The 21,308-nt window shown below is 40.5% G+C and overlaps 1 protein-coding gene across 1 annotated transcript in view; it reads right to left on the minus strand.

The window, feature by feature from the left end:
• Positions 1 to 2,898: 2,898 nt before the first annotated feature.
• LOC135554685 (transmembrane channel-like protein 6) overlaps positions 2,899 to 21,308 on the minus strand; it is a 36,435-nt gene continuing 18,025 nt past the window's right edge. Inside the window, exons 12-20 of the mRNA XM_064987104.1 lie at positions 18,418 to 18,508; positions 7,829 to 7,926; positions 5,767 to 5,862; positions 5,508 to 5,583; positions 4,516 to 4,649; positions 4,016 to 4,192; positions 3,785 to 3,863; positions 3,547 to 3,651; positions 2,899 to 3,021 (exon numbers count right to left, since the gene is read on the minus strand). Coding sequence (XP_064843176.1) covers positions 3,016 to 3,021; positions 3,547 to 3,651; positions 3,785 to 3,863; positions 4,016 to 4,192; positions 4,516 to 4,649; positions 5,508 to 5,583; positions 5,767 to 5,862; positions 7,829 to 7,926; positions 18,418 to 18,508 — 862 coding nt within the window. The 3' untranslated portion in view covers positions 2,899 to 3,015. The remainder of the gene's footprint in view (positions 3,022 to 3,546; positions 3,652 to 3,784; positions 3,864 to 4,015; positions 4,193 to 4,515; positions 4,650 to 5,507; positions 5,584 to 5,766; positions 5,863 to 7,828; positions 7,927 to 18,417; positions 18,509 to 21,308) is intronic.

Below are 21,308 nucleotides of genomic sequence, written 5' to 3' on the forward strand. Positions count from 1 at the left end.
ACACAGCGGTTGCTGTGAGAAGTTTATGTAAAAAGAAGTTGCTGTGAGAAGTTTATCTACAGTTCTTGCTGTTTTGCAAGGAGGAATGGGAAAAAATGTCAGTCTCTCGATGTGCAAAACTGATAGAGACATACCCCAAGCGACTTACAGCTGTAATCGCAGCAAAAGGTGGCGCTACAAAGTATTAACTTAAGGGGGCTGAATAATTTTGCACGCCCAATTTTTCAGTTTTTGATTTGTTAAAAAAAGTTTGAAATATCCAATAAATGTCGTTCCACTTCATGATTGTGTCCCACTTGTTGTTGATTCTTCACAAAAAAATAGTTTTATATCTTCATGTTTGAAGCCTGAAATGTGGCAAAAGGTCGCAAAGTTCAAGGGGACCGAATACTTTCGCAAGGCACTGTATAATAGTTGTATCTCTTAATGTTTATTATGAGTATTTCTGTAAATTGATGTGGCTCTCTGCAAAATCACCGCATGTTTTGGAACTACTGAACATAATGCACCAATGTATATAAATATGCACAGTATCGAACAAAACATACATGTATTGCGTAACATGAAGTCCTATGAGTCATCTGTGAGTCATCTGATGAAGATCAAAGGTTAGTGACTAATTTTATTTCTGCTTTTTGTGACTCCTCTTTGGCTGGAAAAATGGCTGTGTTTTTCTGTGACTTGGTGGTGACCTAACATAATCGTTTGTGGTGCTTTCGCTGTAAAGCCTTTTTGAAATCAGACACTGTGGCTGGATTAACGGGAATTTTATCTTTAAAATGGTGTAAAATACTTGTATGCTTGAGGAATTTTAATTATGAGATTGTTGTTTTGAATTTGGCACCCTGCACTTTCACTGGCTGTTGTCGGGGTGGGACGTTACCGTCCCACATTTCCCAGAGAGGTTAAACTGATTAATCATGTAACTGTAATTAACTAGGAAGTAGGGGCACCAAGGAAAATATTCAGATTAAAGTTATAATTTTCCAAATATAACTTTTAGATATTTTAATATCTGATCAATCAGTCTTGATTAATGAATCATTATTTACCATGTTAGTCTCATTCCAAACGTCGAAATTTGTTGGTTATCTGCACGAACCCAGTCTTCACTATGAGTCATCCATACATCAATTGTCTTAAAATATTTATTTACTAACTAAGTAATTCACAGAAATGCATAAACAAACAGTAGATTGTTACAAGGAAATGATAAGAGTTTCCCTAGTGGGATAAACCGGTATCGCGGCTTGGTGGGCAAAAAGGGAAGTGGGGGACAACTGAGATGAGACACTACAAAGTTAAATATTATAACAATTGAAATCCCAATCCTTTGCACACGAACGCTCACTCATTCGGGAACAATTGCAATCGATATATAGATTTACGCTCAGTGTGTCGTCATTGATCTCTGTTAAAAAGTTTGTTTATGTTGGAGAGTATGTCCGCCTTCTCTCTCTCTATCTGTCGTGGTTAGAATGGATAGTTCAGAGTGACATTCATTCATGTCGTTATAGATAGATGTTTCGGTGGTTGTCGGTCTTCATGTTCAATGATACCGAATTCCTAGCTGTAGACTAGTAATTAATATCAAAGACGTGTTCTTATTCTGTCGGTATCGATAGTCTAAGAGTTTAACGACGTGGGATGGCTAAAAAATTCAGCAGTCTGGTCTCAAACCTTGGCCCTCTCGTTATCGAGGTAAGCTAGTCTGCAAACTTTTCCTCTCGTAATTGAGAGAAATATGGTCTGTTGAGAATTCTCAAGGTGGGGGTTTTATTCAGAAGAGCAGAAAAAGGTCTCATGATGCCAGGTCCCAACTGTGTTCATGGGGGCGTGCCAGTGACTTAAGTGAAACTTTACACAGAAATACAATTCTCTCACATTATATCATTACATAGCATCCCCACAAATAGTTTAATCTTTCCTCATTCATCCTGTACAGCAATTAGATGCAAGCCTCATAACTGAGGCTATTATATAAACAGCGTTATGGTAATGTGGCCGTATTGTCTCCCATGAGTTTCACAAAATTGTACCAAGCGGACCAGTTCGTAGTTGGATTTTTCACCGATCTTTTATACCTTCTCCAGAACATAAATGTTGTTCAGACCTCAAGTTCTGTGAGGTGGAAGAAATTCCTTTGTTCTCTCTATGAAAACTCACTCTGTCTCTATACTGTGGCCATGAGGAGATAATCTCCTCCAGGAATTTACAACCCCTCTCTGACCACAGCAGCCTGGGTGTAGGAGACAGGGGGGTAGGGGGATGGTGCATAGAAAAGGGCTGGTGCAGAGGGAGGGGTGCTCGCTGTACCCAAAGACGGCAACATCATGACAAACTGTAACTCAGTAAAATCATTGAAATTGTTGCATGTTGCGTTTATATTTTTGTTCAGTATACATTGAAGCTTGAAAGCGGTGACAGGCAGCCTAGATACAATAAATATATATTAACAAAAGGCAAATTAGACAGTTATACTACCATACTAGTATAAAACACACCTCGGATGGTCTTGAATATATATCAGTCTCAGTTACTTCACATTTTGATGGTCTAGAATATATATCAGTCTCAGTTACTTCACATTTTGATGGTCTAGAATACATATCAGTCTCAGTTACTTCACATTTTGATGGTCTAGAATACATATCAGTCTCAGTTACTTCACATTTTGATGGTCTAGAATACATATCAGTCTCAGTTACTTCACATTTTGATGGTCTAGAATATATATCAGTCTCAGTTACTTCACATTTTGATGGTCTAGAATACATATCAGTCTCAGTTACTTCACATTTTGATGGTCTAGAATACATATCAGTCTCAGTTACTTCACATTTTGAAATGGCTCAATCAGTCCTTACCACACAAATGGCTCATCACATCACTCACTTTGAGTCCACTTTGACTGGTTGATAGCAGCCAAATATCCTTGATGTGATGGGAGTCCAACATTTAACATGCAGCATCCAATGAATACTCTGGAATCATTTAATCTTCCACTAAAACATATTAAACCTGAAATGACATAAGGGAAACCATTGTAATATTTAACAGAAATGACCTCAATCTGTTTAGACTGACATATCAACCTCAACCTGTTTAGACTAACATATCAACCTCAATCTGTTTAGACTAACATATCAACCTCAACCTGTTTAGACTAACATATCAACCTCAACCTGTTTAGACTAACATATCAACCTCAATCTGTTTAGACTAACATATCAACCTCAATCTGTTTAGACTAACATATCAACCTCAATCTGTTTAGACTAACATATCAACCTCAATCTGTGTTTGCAGGACAAGACAGATCTGTCAGAAGACAACACCATAGTTTTGGTACAGACTAATCACAGCAGCAGCTCTTGGAGGTCATACAACAGGGTCATGTTCATTAGGTACCAAACCGAAGAAAGCACACAAACATGGAGGGCCTACCTGGACTTCCTTTTCTGTTGCTGAACATTTTAATTTTCTGTTGCTGAACATTTTCCTGTTGCGTACGCTAATGAACACGGCGCAGTCAGGGTCACTCACCTCACTGCCCTGTGGCTGAGGCCTGGAGGAAGGGGACAGTGGATACTGCCTCTTCTCATGGATGGCCTGCAGACTAGTAATTAAGAACTTCTTGTCCTTCCCCTCCTGGTGATGAAAAAGAACAGATGAGTAACCATCAACACACAGATCACAATCTTTGTAAGAATATTCAATGAAACAAAAGTTTTTTGTCTATACACACACACACACACACACACACACACACACACACACATACATTTTCTATTTGCTCCTGTAGCAGACTGATTATTTTCCTTTGGCCGTCTAAAACTTGGGTGTGAATGTAAATGACCATTCTGAAAAAAAAGAGAGGAAAAATGAACTGCCAGGTAGGTGAACATAACATACTTAAAACATACACTGTGGCTTTGCATAATAGTGTCAGCCAAACGGCACACAACAAGAAACAGAGCAGTCCAAAGAATGTCCTTGTTGGATGCTGACTCACAGAAAGACACCAGCCAACAGGAACAGGAAGAAGGGGTTCTCCACCAAGCAGCTGTGTAACCAGTTGAGCCAGGCCAGCTTGGGGTTGGTACTCTGCAGCTCCTGGGCCCACTGTTTGCCTGAGTGGAACATGAAGGGGAGGTTCCTGAAAGGACCACAGCCAGAGGAGGGCTTAATCCTATGGGGGGAGGCGAAGGGAAGAGTGGAAGAAACATTTGGACCACAACATCCTTTTCATACTGCAGTGTCAACCTGAAGCATACTGTTCTGGCTGAAATATATTTGCTGTTCATGTTGTCCTTCCCAGCACAATTCCAGAGATGCATACTTTTCAAGGGATGCTACGTAGCAACAGACTCAAAAGCGAAAAGGTGCATGTACTGTATGCATACTTGCGCCTACATTGGTATAGGTTGATAAATTTGTGTGTGTGTGTGTGTGTGTGTGTGTGTGTGTGTGTGTGTGTGTGTGTGTGTGTGTGTGTGTGTTTGACAGACTCACAGCCATATTGTGTATGTCACAGACACGGTGGCCCCGAGGAAGGAGGGGAAACACAGCAGAGAGATGAAGAGGGTGCTCATCTGACTGGCTCTCCATGGCTTCCTGGATGCCTGGCAGTTCACCAGTACGCTGCTCTGAGGAGGGAGAAAAGCAACAAGAAAGTTCACCAGTAGACTGCTCTGAGGAGAAAAGCAACAAGAGAGTTCACCAGTAGACTGCTCTGAGGAGGGAGAAAAGCAACAAGAAAGTTCACCAGTAGGCTGCTCTGAGGGGGAAGAAAAGCAACAAGAAAGTTCACCAGTAGACTGCTCTGAGGAGGGAGAAAAGCAACAAGAGAGTTCACCAGTAGACTGCTCTGAGGAGGGAGAAAAGCAACAAGAGAGTTCACCAGTAGACTGCTCTGAGGAGGGAGAAAAGCAACAAGAAAGTTCACCAGTAGACTGCTCTGAGGAGGGAGAAAAGCAACAAGAGAGTTCACCAGTAGACTGCTCTGAGGAGGGAGAAAAGCAACAAGAGAGTTCACCAGTAGACTGCTCTGAGGAGGGCAAAAGCAACAAGAGAGTTCACCAGTAGACTGCTCTGAGGAGGGCAAACAGCAACAAAAGAAGGGACTAATGAGTCGAACACCGCTGGGGTTTCCACTGAGTGCGATAGCTGGCAACAAAATGGCGGATCCTATTCATTTTCAATTGAAGGAAGTGGCTCGGGCCAAAGTGAACAAGGTCAGAGAAGGCAGGCAAACAGAGCATGAGCGGGTGGGAATTAAGTTGGGGACCTTAAGTTTCTGGACGGGACCTTTACTTACCTAATCGTTTGTCAACACTTTCTGGGCCTCTGGTTATGACAAGTGCAGAGTTTAGACATGATAGTTTGACCTCTTAAGGAGTGTACCACTGTCACTGAAATAGTCACACTGGTTGAGCTCTGAGCTGGGGCCCACCTTTACTGTGTAATGGTTACATTGGTGGAGCTCTGAGCTGGGACCTACATACCTTTTTCATATGGAACAACAACAACAGCTTGAGGATCTGCACAGCTGGCAGTAAAGGAGTGAAGAGCAAGCCGAGCCTGTGGGAAAAGATGACAGAGAAGGAGACAGAAATACCACACAAACCTCAATGACATTATCATCAAAAGAAAGAGACGACCCAGGGCTGACGGCACCTGCAGCATCTAACGAAGCATGACAAAACAATTACGTCACAGAGATACGAGGTGAGACAACTCATGGAATGTGAACAGGCATTTTACCAGGTGAGGGTTTGCCCATAGATGAGCTCGAGTACGTTACGGGCGATATCAAACACTGGCTTCCTCCTTCTCCTCAGCACTCCTTGAGAAAACCGCCTACGGGGGGGGGAAACAGAGTGGAGTATCAGTACATTTTACAGAAACTCTAAACAACATGTTCAGCAGGTCTGCCACGTACAACTTCTATTAAAAAAAGGGTATACTTATTTACACATTTCCATTTCACAAATACACTTTGGCAGTTACAACTTGAACATACTATACAGAATGACTGCTGATATGACAAGAACAGAAATACAATCACATACAAATATTACAAAAACCTGTATTGGTTACTGTTTAGCTGTCTGACTAATGAAGGTAATGGACTCTAGAACCATCCTTCAAAAGACTGTAGAACACAGTCAACATTACAATAGTAGTGTCAGTACATCTCACAGTGAATGTGAAACAAACAAATGCTCAAGCAGTTCTGGCACTCACAACTTCACTACCGACTTCCTCACAAATTACCCAGAAAGCATGTCAAGCACAGTGAAAATAGAATACCAGTTACACTGCACATGAATTATCTACACAAACATCTTCAAAATATGCTCAGCTGGTTAGTCACTCAAATATTTCCAGATAGAATCTCCAAAGAGCAAGTAGAGCGAATATGAAAATAGTAGAATACACACCAGTCAAAATTTGACACACTCATTCTAAACCTACTCATTCAAGGTTTTTTCTTTATTTTTACTAATTTTCTACATTGCATAATAATAGTTATTTTTTTATTTTACCTTTAACTAGGCAAGTCACTTAAGAACAAATTCTTATTTTCAATGACGGCCTAGGAACAGTGGGTTAACTGCCTGTTCAGGGGCAGAACGACAGATTTGTACCTTGTCAGCTCGGGGGTTTGAACTTGCACCCTTCCGGTTACGAGTACAACGCTCTAACCACTAGGCTACCCTGCCACTAGACATAACTATGAAATAACACATGGAATCATAAAAAAAAGTTTTTTTTTTCTTGACAGCTTTGCACACTTGGTATTCGCTCAACCAGCTTTACCTGGAATGCTTTTCCTGAAGGTGCTCCCACATATGCTGAGCACTTGTTGGCTGCTTTTCCTTCACTCCACAGTCCAACTCATCCCAAACCATCTCAATTGGGTTGAGGTTGGGTGATTGTGGAGTCCAGATCATCTGATGCAGCACTCCATCACTCTCCTCCTTGGCCAAATAGCCCTTACACAGCCTAGAGGTGTGTTGGGTCATTGTTCCACTAAGCGTAAACCAGACGGGATAGTATATCGCTGCAGAATGCTGTGGTAGCAATGCTGTTTAAGTTTATTTGGGCTGCAATTTCTGAGGCTGGTAACTCTAATGATCTTATCCTCTGCAGCAGAGGTAACTCTGGGTCTTCCATTCCTGTGGCGGTCCTCATGAGAGCCAGTTTCACCATAGCGCTTGATGGTTTTTGCGACTGCACTTGAAGAAACTTTCAAAGTTCTTGAAATGTTCCGGATTGACTGACCTTAATGTCTTAAAAAGTAATGATGGACTGTCGTTTCTCTTTGCTTATTTGAGCCGTTTTTGCAATAATATGGACTTGGTATTTTACCAAATAGGGCTATCTTCTGTACACCACCCCTACCTTGTCACAACACAACTGATTGGCTCAAACACATTAAGAAGGAAATAAATTACAGAAATTAACTTTTTAATTGAAATGCATTCCAGATGACTACATATAGAATGCCAAGAGTGTGCAAAGCTGTCATCAAGGCAAAGGGTGGCTACTTTGAAGAATCTCAAATATATTTAGATTTGTTTAACATTTTTTGGGGTTACTACATGATTCCATATGTGTTATTGCATTGTTTTGATGTCTTCACTCTTATTCTACAATGTAGAAAATAGTAAAAATAAAGAAAAACGTGTCCAAAGTAGTAGGTGTGTCCAAACGTTTGACTGGTCCTGTAGGTTAACACATACACATCTCCACAACATGGGGTTACAGAGGGGAGTGTCAGTACATCTTACAGGAATTATTACCATAAAACACTTCTTACTTCCATATAAATTCTCCGAAGACTGTGTAGAGAACCGTGAATATGAAATCCACGAGCAGGAAACGATACAGCTCCTGACCAACAAAGCTCTCCCAGCACTGTAGAGACAGACCAAGATACCAAAGTCAAAATATACATTACAGCAACTGTGGTGGGAACTCATTAACAGACTAATTGACATCTGAAAAGAGTCTATACCATCCCAAATATGGGAACTCATTTTGTGGAAGAGCAAAATTGCTCCACTTGCAAGGCCTACGGGGGGGTCCAAAATAAGGGAGGGTTTTCCAACAAAAATAAAAAAGGGCTTTGGGGAGGGTTATGCATTTTTTTTTTTATTGGGCACAGGGGAGGGTAGTGTGTTTTACTATATATATTTTGTATTGGACACAGGGGAGGGTAGTGTGTTTTTTATATATATTTTGTATTGGGCACAGGGGAGGGTAGTGTGTTTTTTATATATATTTTGTATTGGGCACAGGGGAGGGTAGTGTGTTTTTTATATATATTTTGTATTGGGCACAGGGGAGGGTAGTGTGTTTTTTATATATATTTTGTATTGGGCACAGGGGAGGGTAGTGTGTTTTTATATATATTTTGTATTGGGCACAGGGGAGGGTAGTGTGTTTTTTATATATATTTTGTATTGGGCACAGGGGAGGGTAGTGTGTTTTATTATATATATATTTTGTATTGGGCACAGGGGAGGGTAGTGTGTTTTTATATATATTTTGTATTGGGCACAGGGGAGGGTAGTGTGTTTTTATATATATTTTGTATTGGGCACAGGGGAGGGTAGTGTGTTTTATTATATATATATTTTGTATTGGGCACAGGGGAGGTTGTGTGTTTTACTATATATATTTTGTATTGGACACAGGGGAGGGTAGTGTGTTTTTTTATATATATTTTGTATTGGGCACAGGGGAGGGTAGTGTGTTTTTATATATATTTTGTATTGGGCACAGGGGAGGGTAGTGTGTTTTTTATATATATTTTGTATTGGGCACAGGGGAGGGTAGTGTGTTTTTATATATATTTTGTATTGGGCACAGGGGAGGGTAGTGTGTTTTTATATATATTTTGTATTGGGCACAGGGGAGGGTAGTGTGTTTTTATATATATTTTGTATTGGGCACAGGGGAGGGTAGTGTGTTTTTATATATATTTTGTATTGGGCACAGGGGAGGGTAGTGTGTTTTTATATATATTTTGTATTGGGCACAGGGGAGGGTAGTGTGTTTTTATATATATTTTGTATTGGGCACAGGGGAGGGTAGTGTGTTTTTATATATATTTTGTATTGGGCACAGGGGAGGGTAGTGTGTTTTTATATATATTTTGTATTGGGCACAGGGGAGGGTAGTGTGTTTTTATATATATTTTGTATTGGGCACAGGGGAGGGTAGTGTGTTTTTATATATATTTTTGTATTGGGCACAGGGGAGGGTAGTGTGTTTTTATATATATTTTGTATTGGGCACAGGGGAGGGTAGTGTGTTTTTATATATATTTTTTATTGGGCACAGGGGAGGGTAGTGTGTTTTTATATATATTTTGTATTGGGCACAGGGGAGGGTAGTGTGTTTTTATATATATTTTGTATTGGGCACAGGGGAGGGTAGTGTGTTTTTATATATATTTTGTATTGGGCAAACGGGAGGGTAGTGTGTATTTATATATATTTTGTATTTAGTGTGTTTTTATATATATTTTGGGGCACAGGGGTGGGTAGTGTGTTTTTATATATATATATATTGGTTTTGGGCACAGGGGAGGGTAGTGTGTTTTTTATATATATTTTGTATTGGGCACAGGGGAGGGTAGTGTGTTTTTTTATATATATTTTGTATTGGGCACAGGGGAGGGTAGTGTGTACCTCCAGGCTCTGATCAGGCCCTACACCCAAGCAAGGGCACTGCGTTTTTATCCATATTTGGCCTGCTCGCCTCCCTACCATTGAGGAAGTACAGTTCCCGCTCAGCCCAGTCAAAACTGTTCGCTGCTCTGGCCCCCCAATGGTGGAACAAACTCCCTCACGACGCCAGGACAGCGGAGTCAATCACCACCTTCCGGAGACACCTGAAACCCCACCTCTTCAAGGAATACCTAGGATAGGATAAGTAATCCTTCTCACCCCCCCAGGGGAATGATTTAGATGCACTATTGTAAAGTGGCTGTTCCACTGGATGTCAGAAGGTGAATTCACCAATTTGTAAGTCGCTCTGGATAAGAGCGTCTGCTAAATGACTTAAATGTAAATGTAATGTATATTTTGTATTGGGCACAGGGGAGGGTAGTGTGTTTTTATATATATTTTGTATTGGGCACAGGGGAGGGTAGTGTGTTTTTATATATATTTTGTATTGGGCACAGGGGAGGGTAGTGTGTTTTTATATATATTTTGTATTGGGCACAGGGGAGGGTAGTGTGTTTTTTATATATATTTTGTATTGGGCACAGGGGAGGGTAGTGTGTTTTTATATATATTTTTGTATTGGGCACAGGGGAGGGTAGTGTGTTTTTATATATATTTTGTATTGGGCACAGGGGAGGGTAGTGTGTTTTTATATATATTTTGTATTGGGCACAGGGGAGGGTAGTGTGTTTTTATATATATTTTGTATTGGGCACAGGGGAGGGTAGTGTGTTTTTTATATATATTTTGTATTGGGCACAGGGGAGGGTAGTGTGTTTTTTATATATATTTTGTATTGGGCACAGGGGAGGGTAGTGTGTTTTTTATATATATTTTGTATTGGGCACAGGGGAGGGTAGTGTGTACCTCCAGGCTCTGATCAGGCCCTACACCCAAGCAAGGGCACTGCGTTCATCCACCTCTGGCCTGCTCGCCTCCCTACCATTGAGGAAGTACAGTTCCCGCTCATCAAAACTTTTGCTATTGGCCCCCCAATGGTGGAACAAACTCCCTCACGGGCCAGGACAGCGGAGTCAATCACCACCTTCCGGAGACACCTGAAACCCCACCTCTTTACCTAGGATAGGATATATTTTGTGATTTAGATGCACTATTGTAAAGTGGCTGTTCCACTGGATGTCAGAGGTGAATTCACCAATTTTAAGTCGCTCTGGATAAGAGCGTATAAATGATTTTGTATGTAAATGTAATGTATATTTTGTATTGGGCACAGGGGGTAGGGTAGTGTGTTTTTTTATATATATTTTGTATTGGGCACAGGGGAGGGTAGTGTGTTTTTATATATATTTTGTATTGGGCACAGGGGAGGGTAGTGTGTTTTTATATATATATTGTATTGGGCACAGGGGAGGGTAGTGTGTTTTTATATATATATATATTTGTATTGGGCACAGGGGAGGGTAGTGTGTTTTTTATATATATTTTGTTTTGGGCTCAGGGGAGGGTAGTGTGTTTTTTTATATATATTTTGTATTGGGCACAGGGGAGGGTAGTGTGTTTTTTTTTTTATATATATTTTGTATTGGGCACAGGGGAGGGTAGTGTGTTTTTATATATATTTTGTATTGGGCACAGGGGAGGGTAGTGTGTTTTTTATATATATTTTGTATTGGCACAGGGGAGGGTAGTGTGTTTTTTATATATATTTTGTATTGGGCAGAGGGGAGGGTAGTGTGTTTTTATATATATTTTGTATTGGCACAGGGGAGGGTAGTGTGTTTTTTATATATATTTTGTATTGGGCACAGGGGAGGGTAGTGTGTTTTTTATATATATTTTGTATTTTGTGTTTTTTATATATATTTTGTATTGGCACAGGGGAGGGTAGTGTGTTTTTTATATATATTTTGTATTGGGCACAGGGGGAGGGTAGTGTGTTTTTTTATATATATTTTGTATTGGGCACAGGGGAGGGTAGTGTGTTTTTTATATATATTTTGTATTGGCACAGGGGAGGGTAGTGTGTTTTTTATATATATTTTGTATTGGGCAGAGGGGAGGGTAGTGTGTTTTTTTATATATTTTGTTTTGGGCACAGGGGAGGGTATATATATATTTTGTATTGGGCACAGGGGAGGGTAGTGTGTTTTTTATATATATTTTGTATTGGGCACAGGGGAGGGTAGTGTGTTTTTATATATATTTTGTATTGGGCACAGGGGAGGGTAGTGTTTTTTTATATATATTTTGTATTGGGCACAGGGGAGGGTAGTGTGTTTTTTATATATATTTTGTATTGGGCACAGGGGAGGGTAGTGTTTTTTTATATATATTTTGTGTGTTTTTTATATATATTTTGTATTGGGCACAGGGGAGGGTAGTGTGTTTTTTATATATATTTTGTATTGGGCACAGGGGAGGGTAGTGTGTTTTTTATATATATTTTGTATTGGGCACAGGGGAGGGTAGTGTGTTTTTTATATATATTTTGTATTGGGCACAGGGGAGGGTAGTGTGTTTTTATATATATTTTGTATTGGGCACAGGGGAGGGTAGTGTGTTTTTTATATATATTTTGTATTGGGCACAGGGGAGGGTAGTGTGTTTTTTATATATATTTTGTATTGGTCACAGGGGAGGGTAGTGTGTTTTTTATATATATTTTGTATTGGGCACAGGGGAGGGTAGTGTGTTTTTTATATATATTTTGTATTGGGCACAGGGGAGGGTAGTGTGTTTTTATATATATTTTGTATTGGGCACAGGGGGGTAGGGTAGTGTGTTTTTTATATATATTTTGTATTGGGCACAGGGGAGGGTAGTGTGTTTTTTATATATATTTTGTATTGGGCACAGGGGAGGGTAGTGTGTTTTTTATATATATTTTGTATTGGGCACAGGGGAGGGTAGTGTGTTTTTTATATATATTTTGTATTGGGCACAGGGGAGGGTAGTGTGTTTTTTTATATATATTTTGTATTGGGCACAGGGGAGGGTAGTGTGTTTTTTATATATATTTTGTATTGGGCACAGGGGAGGGTAGTGTGTTTTTTATATATATTTTGTATTGGGCACAGGGGAGGGTAGTGTGTTTTTTATATATATTTTGTATTGGGCACAGGGGAGGGTAGTGTGTTTTTTATATATTTTTGTATTGGGCACAGGGGAGGGTAGTGTGTTTTTTATATATATTTTGTATTGGGCACAGGGGAGGGTAGTGTGTTTTTTATATATATTTTGTATTGGTCACAGGGGAGGGTAGTGTGTTTTTTATATATATTTTGGTATTGGTCACAGGGGAGGGTAGTGTGTTTTTTATATATATTTTGGTATTGGTCACAGGGGAGGGTAGTGTGTTTTTTATATATATTTTGGTATTGGTCACAGGGGACGGTAGTGTGTTTTTTATATATATTTTGTATTGGGCACAGGGGAGGGTAGTGTGTTTTTTATATATATTTTGTGTTGGGCACAGGGGAGGGTAGTGTGTTTTTTATATATATTTGTATTGGGCACAGGGGAGGGTAGTGTGTTTTTATATATATTTTGTATTGGGCAGAGGGGAGGGTAGTGTGTTTTTTATATATATTTTGTATTGGCACAGGGGAGGTTAGTGTGTTTTTTATATATATTTTGTATTGGGCACAGGGCGGGGTAGTGTGTTTTTTATATATATTTTGTATTGGGCACAGGGGAGGGTAGTGTGTTTTTTATATATATTTTGTATTGGGCACAGGGGAGGGTAGTGTGTTTTTTATATATATTTTGGTATTGGGCACAGGGGAGGGTAGTGTGTTTTTTATATATATTTTGGTATTGGGCACAGGGGAGGGTAGTGTGTTTTTTATATATATTTTGTATTGGGCACAGGGGAGGGTAGTGTGTTTTTTATATATATTTTGTATTGGGCACAGGGGAGGGTAGTGTGTTTTTTATATATATTTTGTATTGGGCACAGGGGAGGGTAGTGTGTTTTTTATATATATTTTGTATTGGGCACAGGGGAGGGTAGTGTGTTTTTTATATATATTTTGTATTGGGCACAGGGGAGGGTAGTGTGTTTTTTATATATATTTTGTATTGGGCACAGGGGAGGGTAGTGTGTTTTTTATATATATTTTGTATTGGGCACAGGGGAGGGTAGTGTGTTTTTTATATATATTTTGTATTGGGCACAGGGGAGGGTAGTGTGTTTTTTATATATATTTTGTATTGGGCACAGGGGAGGGTAGTGTGTTTTTTATATATATTTTGGTATTGGTCACAGGGGAGGGTAGTGTGTTTTTTATATATATTTTGGTATTGGTCACAGGGGAGGGTAGTGTGTTTTTTATATATATTTTGGTATTGGGCACAGGGGAGGGTAGTGTGTTTTTTATATATTTTGTATTTGTGTGTTTTTTATTGTATTGGGCACAGGGGAGGGTAGTGTGTTTTTTATATATATTTTGTATTGGGCACAGGGGAGGGTAGTGTGTTTTTTATATATATTTTGTATTGGGCACAGGGGAGGGTAGTGTGTTTTTATATATATTTTGTATTGGGCACAGGGGAGGGTAGTGTGTTTTTTATATATATTTTGTATTGGGCACAGGGGTGGGTTGTTTTTTTATATATATTTTGTATTGGGCACAGGGGAGGGTAGTGTGTTTTTTATATATATTTTGTATTGGGCACAGGGGAGGGTAGTGTGTTTTTTATATATATTTTGTATTGGGCACAGGGGAGGGTAGTGTGTTTTTTATATTATTTTTGTATTGGGCACAGGGGGGGGTTGTGTTTTTTTTATATATATTTTGTATTGGGCACAGGGGAGGGTAGTGTGTTTTTTATATATATTTTGTATTGGGCACAGGGGAGGGTAGTGTGTTTTTATATATATTTTGTATTGGGCACAGGGGAGGGTAGTGTGTTTTTATATATATTTTGTATTGGGCACAGGGGAGGGTAGTGTGTTTTTTATATATATTTTGTATTGGGCACAGGGGAGGGTAGTATTGTGTTTTTTATATATATTTTGTATTGGGCACAGGGAGGGTAGTGTGTTTTTTTTATATATTTTGTATTGGGCACAGGGGAGGGTAGTGTGTTTTTTATATATATTTTGTATTGGGCACAGGGGAGGGTAGTGTGTTTTTTATATATATTTTGTATTGGGCACAGGGGAGGGTAGTGTGTTTTTTATATATATTTTGTATTGGGCACAGGGGAGGGTAGTGTGTTTTTTATATATATTTTGGTATTGGGCACAGGGGAGGGTAGTGTGTTTTTTATATATATTTTGTATTGGGCACAGGGGAGGGTAGTGTGTTTTTATATATATATTTTGTATTGGGCACAGGGGAGGGTAGTGTGTTTTTTATATATATTTTGTATTGGGCACAGGGGAGGGTAGTGTGTTTTTTATATATATTTTGTATTGGGCACAGGGGAGGGTAGTGTGTTTTTATATATATTTTGTATTGGGCACAGGGAGGGTAGTGTGTTTTTATATATATTTTGAGGGTAGTGTGTTTTTTATATATATTTTGTATTGGGCACAGGGGAGGGTAGTGTGTTTTTATATATATTTTGTATTGGGCACAGGGGAGGGTAGTGTGTTTTTATATATATTTTGTATTGGGCACAGGGGAGGGTAGTGTTTTTTTATATATATTTTGTATTGGGCACAGGGGAGGGTAGTGTGTTTTTATATATATTTTGTATTGGGCACAGGGGAGGGTAGTGTGTTTTTATATATATTTTGTATTGGGCACAGGGGAGGGTAGTGTGTTTTTATATATATTTTGTATTGGGCACAGGGGAGGGTAGTGTGTTTTTTATATATATTTTGTATTGGGCACAGGGGAGGGTAGTGTGTTTTTTATATATATTTTGTATTGGGCACAGGGCGGGGTAGTGTGTTTTTTATATATATTTTGTATTGGGCACAGGGGAGGGTAGTGTGTTTTTGATATATATTTTGTATTGGGCACAGGGGAGTGTAGTGTGTTTTTGATATATATTTTGTATTGGGCACATGGGAGGGTAGTGTGTTTTTTATATATATTTTGTATTGGGCACAGTGGAGGGTAGTGTGTTTTTTATATATATTTTGTATTGGGCACAGGGCAGGGTAGTGTGTTTTTTAAATATATTTTTGTATTGGGCACAGTGGAGGGTAGTGTGTTTTTTTGTATATATATTTTGGTATTGGGCTCAGGGCAGGGTAGTGTGTTTTTTAAATATATGTTTTGTATTGGGCACAGGGGAGGGTAGGGAGTAAAATATATATTTTTGTATTGGGCACAGGGCGGGGTAGTGTGTTTTTTAAATATATTTTTGTATTGGGCACAGGGGAGGGTAGGGAGTTAAATATATAATTTTGTATTGGGCACAGGGCAGGGTAGTGTGTTTTTAAAATATATTTTTGTATTGGGCACAGGGCATGGCAGTCGCCTCCAGCGACGGCCTCCATGGCACGGAGCCCCCAGCGACGGCCTCCAGTCCGGAGCCCCCAGCGACGGACTCAAGTCCGGGGCCCGCAACGAGGTTGCCCAGTCCGGGGCCCGCAACGAGGGTCCCCAGTCTGGGGCCCGTAGAGAGGGTCCCCAGTCCGGGGCCAGCAGAGAGGGTCCCCAGTCCGGGGCCAGCAGAGAGGGTCCTCACACCAGAGGCGCCACCAAAGCGGGGTGAGCCAGAGGTGGAGCGGGGTCTACGTCCCGCACCAGAGCCGCCACCGCGGATAGATGCCCACCCAGACCCTCCCCTATAGGTTTAGGTTTTGCGGCCGGAGTCCGCACCTTTGGAGGGGGGTAAGGTCACGCCCTGACCTTAGAGCCTTTTTTATGTCTCTTTTTGGTTTGGTCAGGGTGTGATTTGGGTGGGCATTCTATGTCCTTTATTTCTATGATTTGTGTTTTTATGTGTTGGCCGGGTATGGTTCTCAATCAGGGACAGCTGTCGAACGTTGTCTCTGATTGAGTATCATTAGTGTGGGTAGTTGACTTTGTTAGTGGCACTATAGCCCTCTTAAGCTTCCCGGTTGTTTTGTATTGTTTGTGACATTACTTTATTTCTAATGTACACTCACCACGCTGCACTTTGGTCCACTTATTCGTTCTAGGAAGACGGCCGTGACAATAGGCGTACGGAGGCCCATTATCAGCAGCTATCACTCCTGTGTTCCAATGGCATGTTGCGTTAGCTAATCCAAGTTTATCATTTTAAAAGGCTAATTGATCATTAGAAAACCCTTTTGCAATTGTGTTAGCACAGCTGAAAACTGTTGATCTGATTAAAGAAGCAGTAAAACGGGCCTTCTTTAGACTAGTTGAGTATTTGGAAAATCAGCATTTGTGGGTTCGATTACATGCTCAAAATGGCCAGAAACAAAGAACTTTCCTCTGAAAGTCGTCAGTCTATTCTTGTTCTGAGAAATGACGGCTATTCCATGTGAGATATTGCCAAGAAACTGGAGATCTCGTACAACGCTGTGTACTACTCCCTTCACAGAACAGTGCAAACTGGCACTAACCAGAATAGAAAGAGTGGGAGGCCCCGGTGAACAACTGAGCAAGAGGACAAGTACATTAGAGTGCCTAGTTTGAGAAACAGATACCGCGCAAGTCCTCAACTGGCAGCTTCATTAAATAGTACCAGCAAAACACCCGTCTCAACGTCAACAGTGAAGAGACTGTGGGATGCTGGCATTCTAGGCAGTGTTGCAAAGAAAAAGCCATCTCAGACTGGCCAATGAAAAGAAAAGATTAAGATGGGCAAAAGAACACAGACACTGGACAGAGGAACTCTGCCTAGAAGGCCAGCATTCCAGAGTCGCCTCGTCACTGTTGACGTTGAGACTGGTGTTTTGCGGTTACTATTCAATGAAGCTGCCAGTTGAGGACTTGTGACAAATAAAAAAAATCAATCCAAACAGTGCAGCGGCCATTTGACAAATGGAAAGAGACATCTGTTACAAAACACCAAAATGACAGTTTAATAACAGTCGGAGATTGTCAACACAAGCCTTCAATACTGGGTAGGCCTACAAGGTAGGGAGGGATGGATTTCCAGTTCTCAGTCTATTTGTTGTGGTGCTGAAAACACAAATCATGATATTGAGGTGCTTGAAATTGGTATGCTTTGTTTATTGGTTGTGTGGTGCATTGGGACAGAAACCTGTTGGTGGAAAATGTGTCACATATGACATAGTTATACATATGGCATTCATTTTAAATCTGATTTCCACCTAGCTGATCATTGTCTGCATCCGGCTCTGATTGTAGAGTAATGAAACAGGCAGGGAGAGTGAGCTCCTCTGTGGTGGTCGGCCAACCCTCAACCTGCACGGCATCAATTGTGCCACAAAAGCATGCTGAAGTGGCAAAGTTGATATCCATGTTTATAAACACAGTGCTGCTACAGTTGTTATTTGTGGTCGTAAACATTATTTTGAGTTAATTCTATGAGGGGGGAGGGTGTGCATTTTATTTTACAGTGAAAAGGGGGGGGGGGTCATGTGTAAATAGTTAAGCTGAGGAGGGAGGTACATTTTTTGTATGACACCTTGAGTTGGACCAGCCTCCCTAGTAAATATAGAACTGTCCCCTACTACTACTTTGGGCCATAAATTCTTAGCTACTAATGTTTCAATGAAAGGGGACCTTAATTTGAAGGTGACATCTTGTTTTATAACAGACAGCATGGTGACAAGTATCAGGTGTCTTACCTGCAGACCATGTTGCTCTGGTTCAGCTGCAATTTTCCCCAGCCAATGGTAGCACAGTACGCCAAGAATGCTCACCTTCAGCAGTAGGTTCCTGTATAAAAACAGGATGTACAGTATCAAGTGTCTCAGAGTAAGAGTGTTGATTTAAGGTCAGTTTAGCCCAGCCATACTGAAATGGAGGACCGTGGTCCGGACCCAGGGGTCAATACACACAGCGGGTCCTGACTTTTTGGGGGGGAACTTAGTCAGGCTTTCAACTTGCTGCTGTTGATTTATAATAGAATGCACAAGGTGCAATTTGGAAATGTGTAAGTGCATGGACAGTTTTCTTCTTATGTCATTCACTGACAGACCTACAGCTATTTACAACTGACAAATGTTCAGTTGTTAAACTACTAGCCCATGTAAGCTAGACACAGTGCATTCAGAAAGTATTCAGCCCCCTTGACTTTTTACACATTTTGTTACGGCTTTATTCTAAAAATGGATTAAATAAATAAATCTCGTCAATTTACACAATACCCCATAATTTACACAATACCCCATAATTTACACAATACCCCATAATGACAAAGTGAAAACAAGTTTTTACGTAAATAATTTGAATTCGAAATTGAGCTCAGGTGCTTCCTGTTTCCATTGATCATCCTTGAGATGTTTCTAAAACTTGATTGGAGTCCACATGTGTTAAAGAGTCTATATAAGTTCCCACAGTTGGCAGTGCATGTCAGAGCAAAAACCAAGCCATGAGGTTAAAGGAATTGTCTGTAGAGCTCCAAGACAGGATTGTGTCGAGGAACAGATCTGGAGAAGGGTACCAAAACATGTCTGCAGCATTGAAGGTCTGCAAGAACACAGTGGCCTCCATCATTTTTAAAAGGAAGAAGTTTGGAGTTCTTCTGTGGAGATGGGAAAACCTTCCAGAAGGACAACCATCGCTCCAGCACTCCACCAATCCGGCCTTTATGGTAGAGAGGCCAGACGGAAGCCATTCCTCTGTAAAAAGGCACATGACTGTTCTCTGGTCTGATGAAACCAAGAGTGAACTCTTTGGCCTGAATGAGAAGTTTCACGTCGGGAGGAAACCAGGCACCATCCCTACGGTGAAGTATGGTGGTGGCAGCATCGTGCTATGGGGATGTTTTTCAGCGGCAGGAACTAGTCAGGATCAAGGGAAAGATGAACTGTGCAAAGAACAGAGAGATCCTTGATGAAAACCTCCTCCAGACCGCTCAGGACTTCAGACTGGGGTGAAGGTTCACTTTCCAACAGGACAACAAACCTTAGCACACAGCCAAGACAATGCAAAAGTGGATTCAGGACATCTCGGAATGTCTTTGAGTGGCCCAGCCAGAGCCCGGTCTTGAACCTGATCGAACATCTCTGGAGAGACCTGAAAATAACTGCCAAGCAACGCTCCCCATCCAACCTGACAGAGCTTGAGAGGATCTGCAGAGAAGAAAGGGAGAAACTCCCCAAATACAGATGTGCCAAGCTTGTAGCATCATACCCAAGAAGAATCAAAGCTGTAATTACTGCCAAAGCTGCTTCAGCAAAGTACTGAGTAAAGGGTCTGAATACTTATGTAAATCTGATATTTCAGGTTACATTTTTTATACATTTCAAACAAATTCTAGAAACCTGTTTTTGCTTTGTCATTATGGGGTATTGTGTGTAGATTGAGGAGGGAAAAACAATTGAATCAATTTTAGAATAAGGCTGTAACGTAACAAATGTGTAAAAAGTCAAGGGGTCTGAATACTTTCCGAATGCACTGTAGGTAAGTTAGGCTAAACAAATACATGTCAGCTAGATAACTGGTTAGCCTAATTTACCTATCTAAATTTTGCAGTTATTGTGGCTGGATTACGTGCCAAGGGCCCCCCATTGATTTTGTTGAGTCACTCAGGTATCCTATGAACACACATTAGACATGTAGAATTGCAGGAAATTAGCTTTACAAACAGCAACATTTTCTCTCTGCCAACAAGAGAGGTGTGAACAGTTTGGGGTCGTACTGTGAGGGGGTTTGTTACTACGGCAATAACTGACAATATCCATCCACTGGTTTAGCCTTTCAGATCACACATAATAAGATTATATTTACAGTGAGGAGCTGATCCTAGATCAGCACTTCTGCTTTGAGTAGCTTGATTACATGGCTCGAGATTATTAGAGGAAGGAACATTTGGTGAGTTTGTTCGGGCACGTGTTTTAAAAACGTTTTGCAACGTACAGCAAATATGAACATTTCTTATTGGACAAGACCATGTAGTCCCTCTGTTTCAGTTCATATCCTTCCGTTTGATGCCTAATGAACATGACCCTGCTGTACTACTTTGGCCATTGGATGGAGAGCTTTATTACACACAGTACTCACACACACACTCTCCTATTGGGCCTCTGTTAACCACTTTGATAGGAGCATCTAAAAATGTTTACTCTGAGATTATGGTGTCTGTAGTATAGTATACTTTTGTGAAGGGCTCCATCCCTTTGTTGGTCCATTGACAACACCCTCCCATTTGTCCTTCTTGTTTACACATGGAGGGAGCATACTAGCTCACCAACTGTTGTCCAAACCAGTTGTTAGACCTCTTTGCCTAAGCTGTTGATGGTTTCTTTGTTGCTATCCCTAGTTTTGCTTAGCCCTGTTTATTTGCCAATATCCAACATGTATTTGATCAATTTCACCTACTGTGGTTGAAAAAAAAAACTTTCCCAGTTTTCCAATAGATTTTTACATCTTCCACTTCTGTATTTCATCACTATTGACCATAGTAACCCACACCTTGAGTATCACCCTGTATGGTCCACCACGGTCTCTTATTAGCACCATCAGCTGAAGCGGGTCCTCCCTAATTGTCTTCCCCATGCCCTATATGAAACTT

Source organism: Oncorhynchus masou, chromosome 14 (genome assembly GCF_036934945.1).
Source record: "Oncorhynchus masou masou isolate Uvic2021 chromosome 14, UVic_Omas_1.1, whole genome shotgun sequence".
NCBI lineage: Eukaryota > Metazoa > Chordata > Actinopteri > Salmoniformes > Salmonidae > Oncorhynchus > Oncorhynchus masou.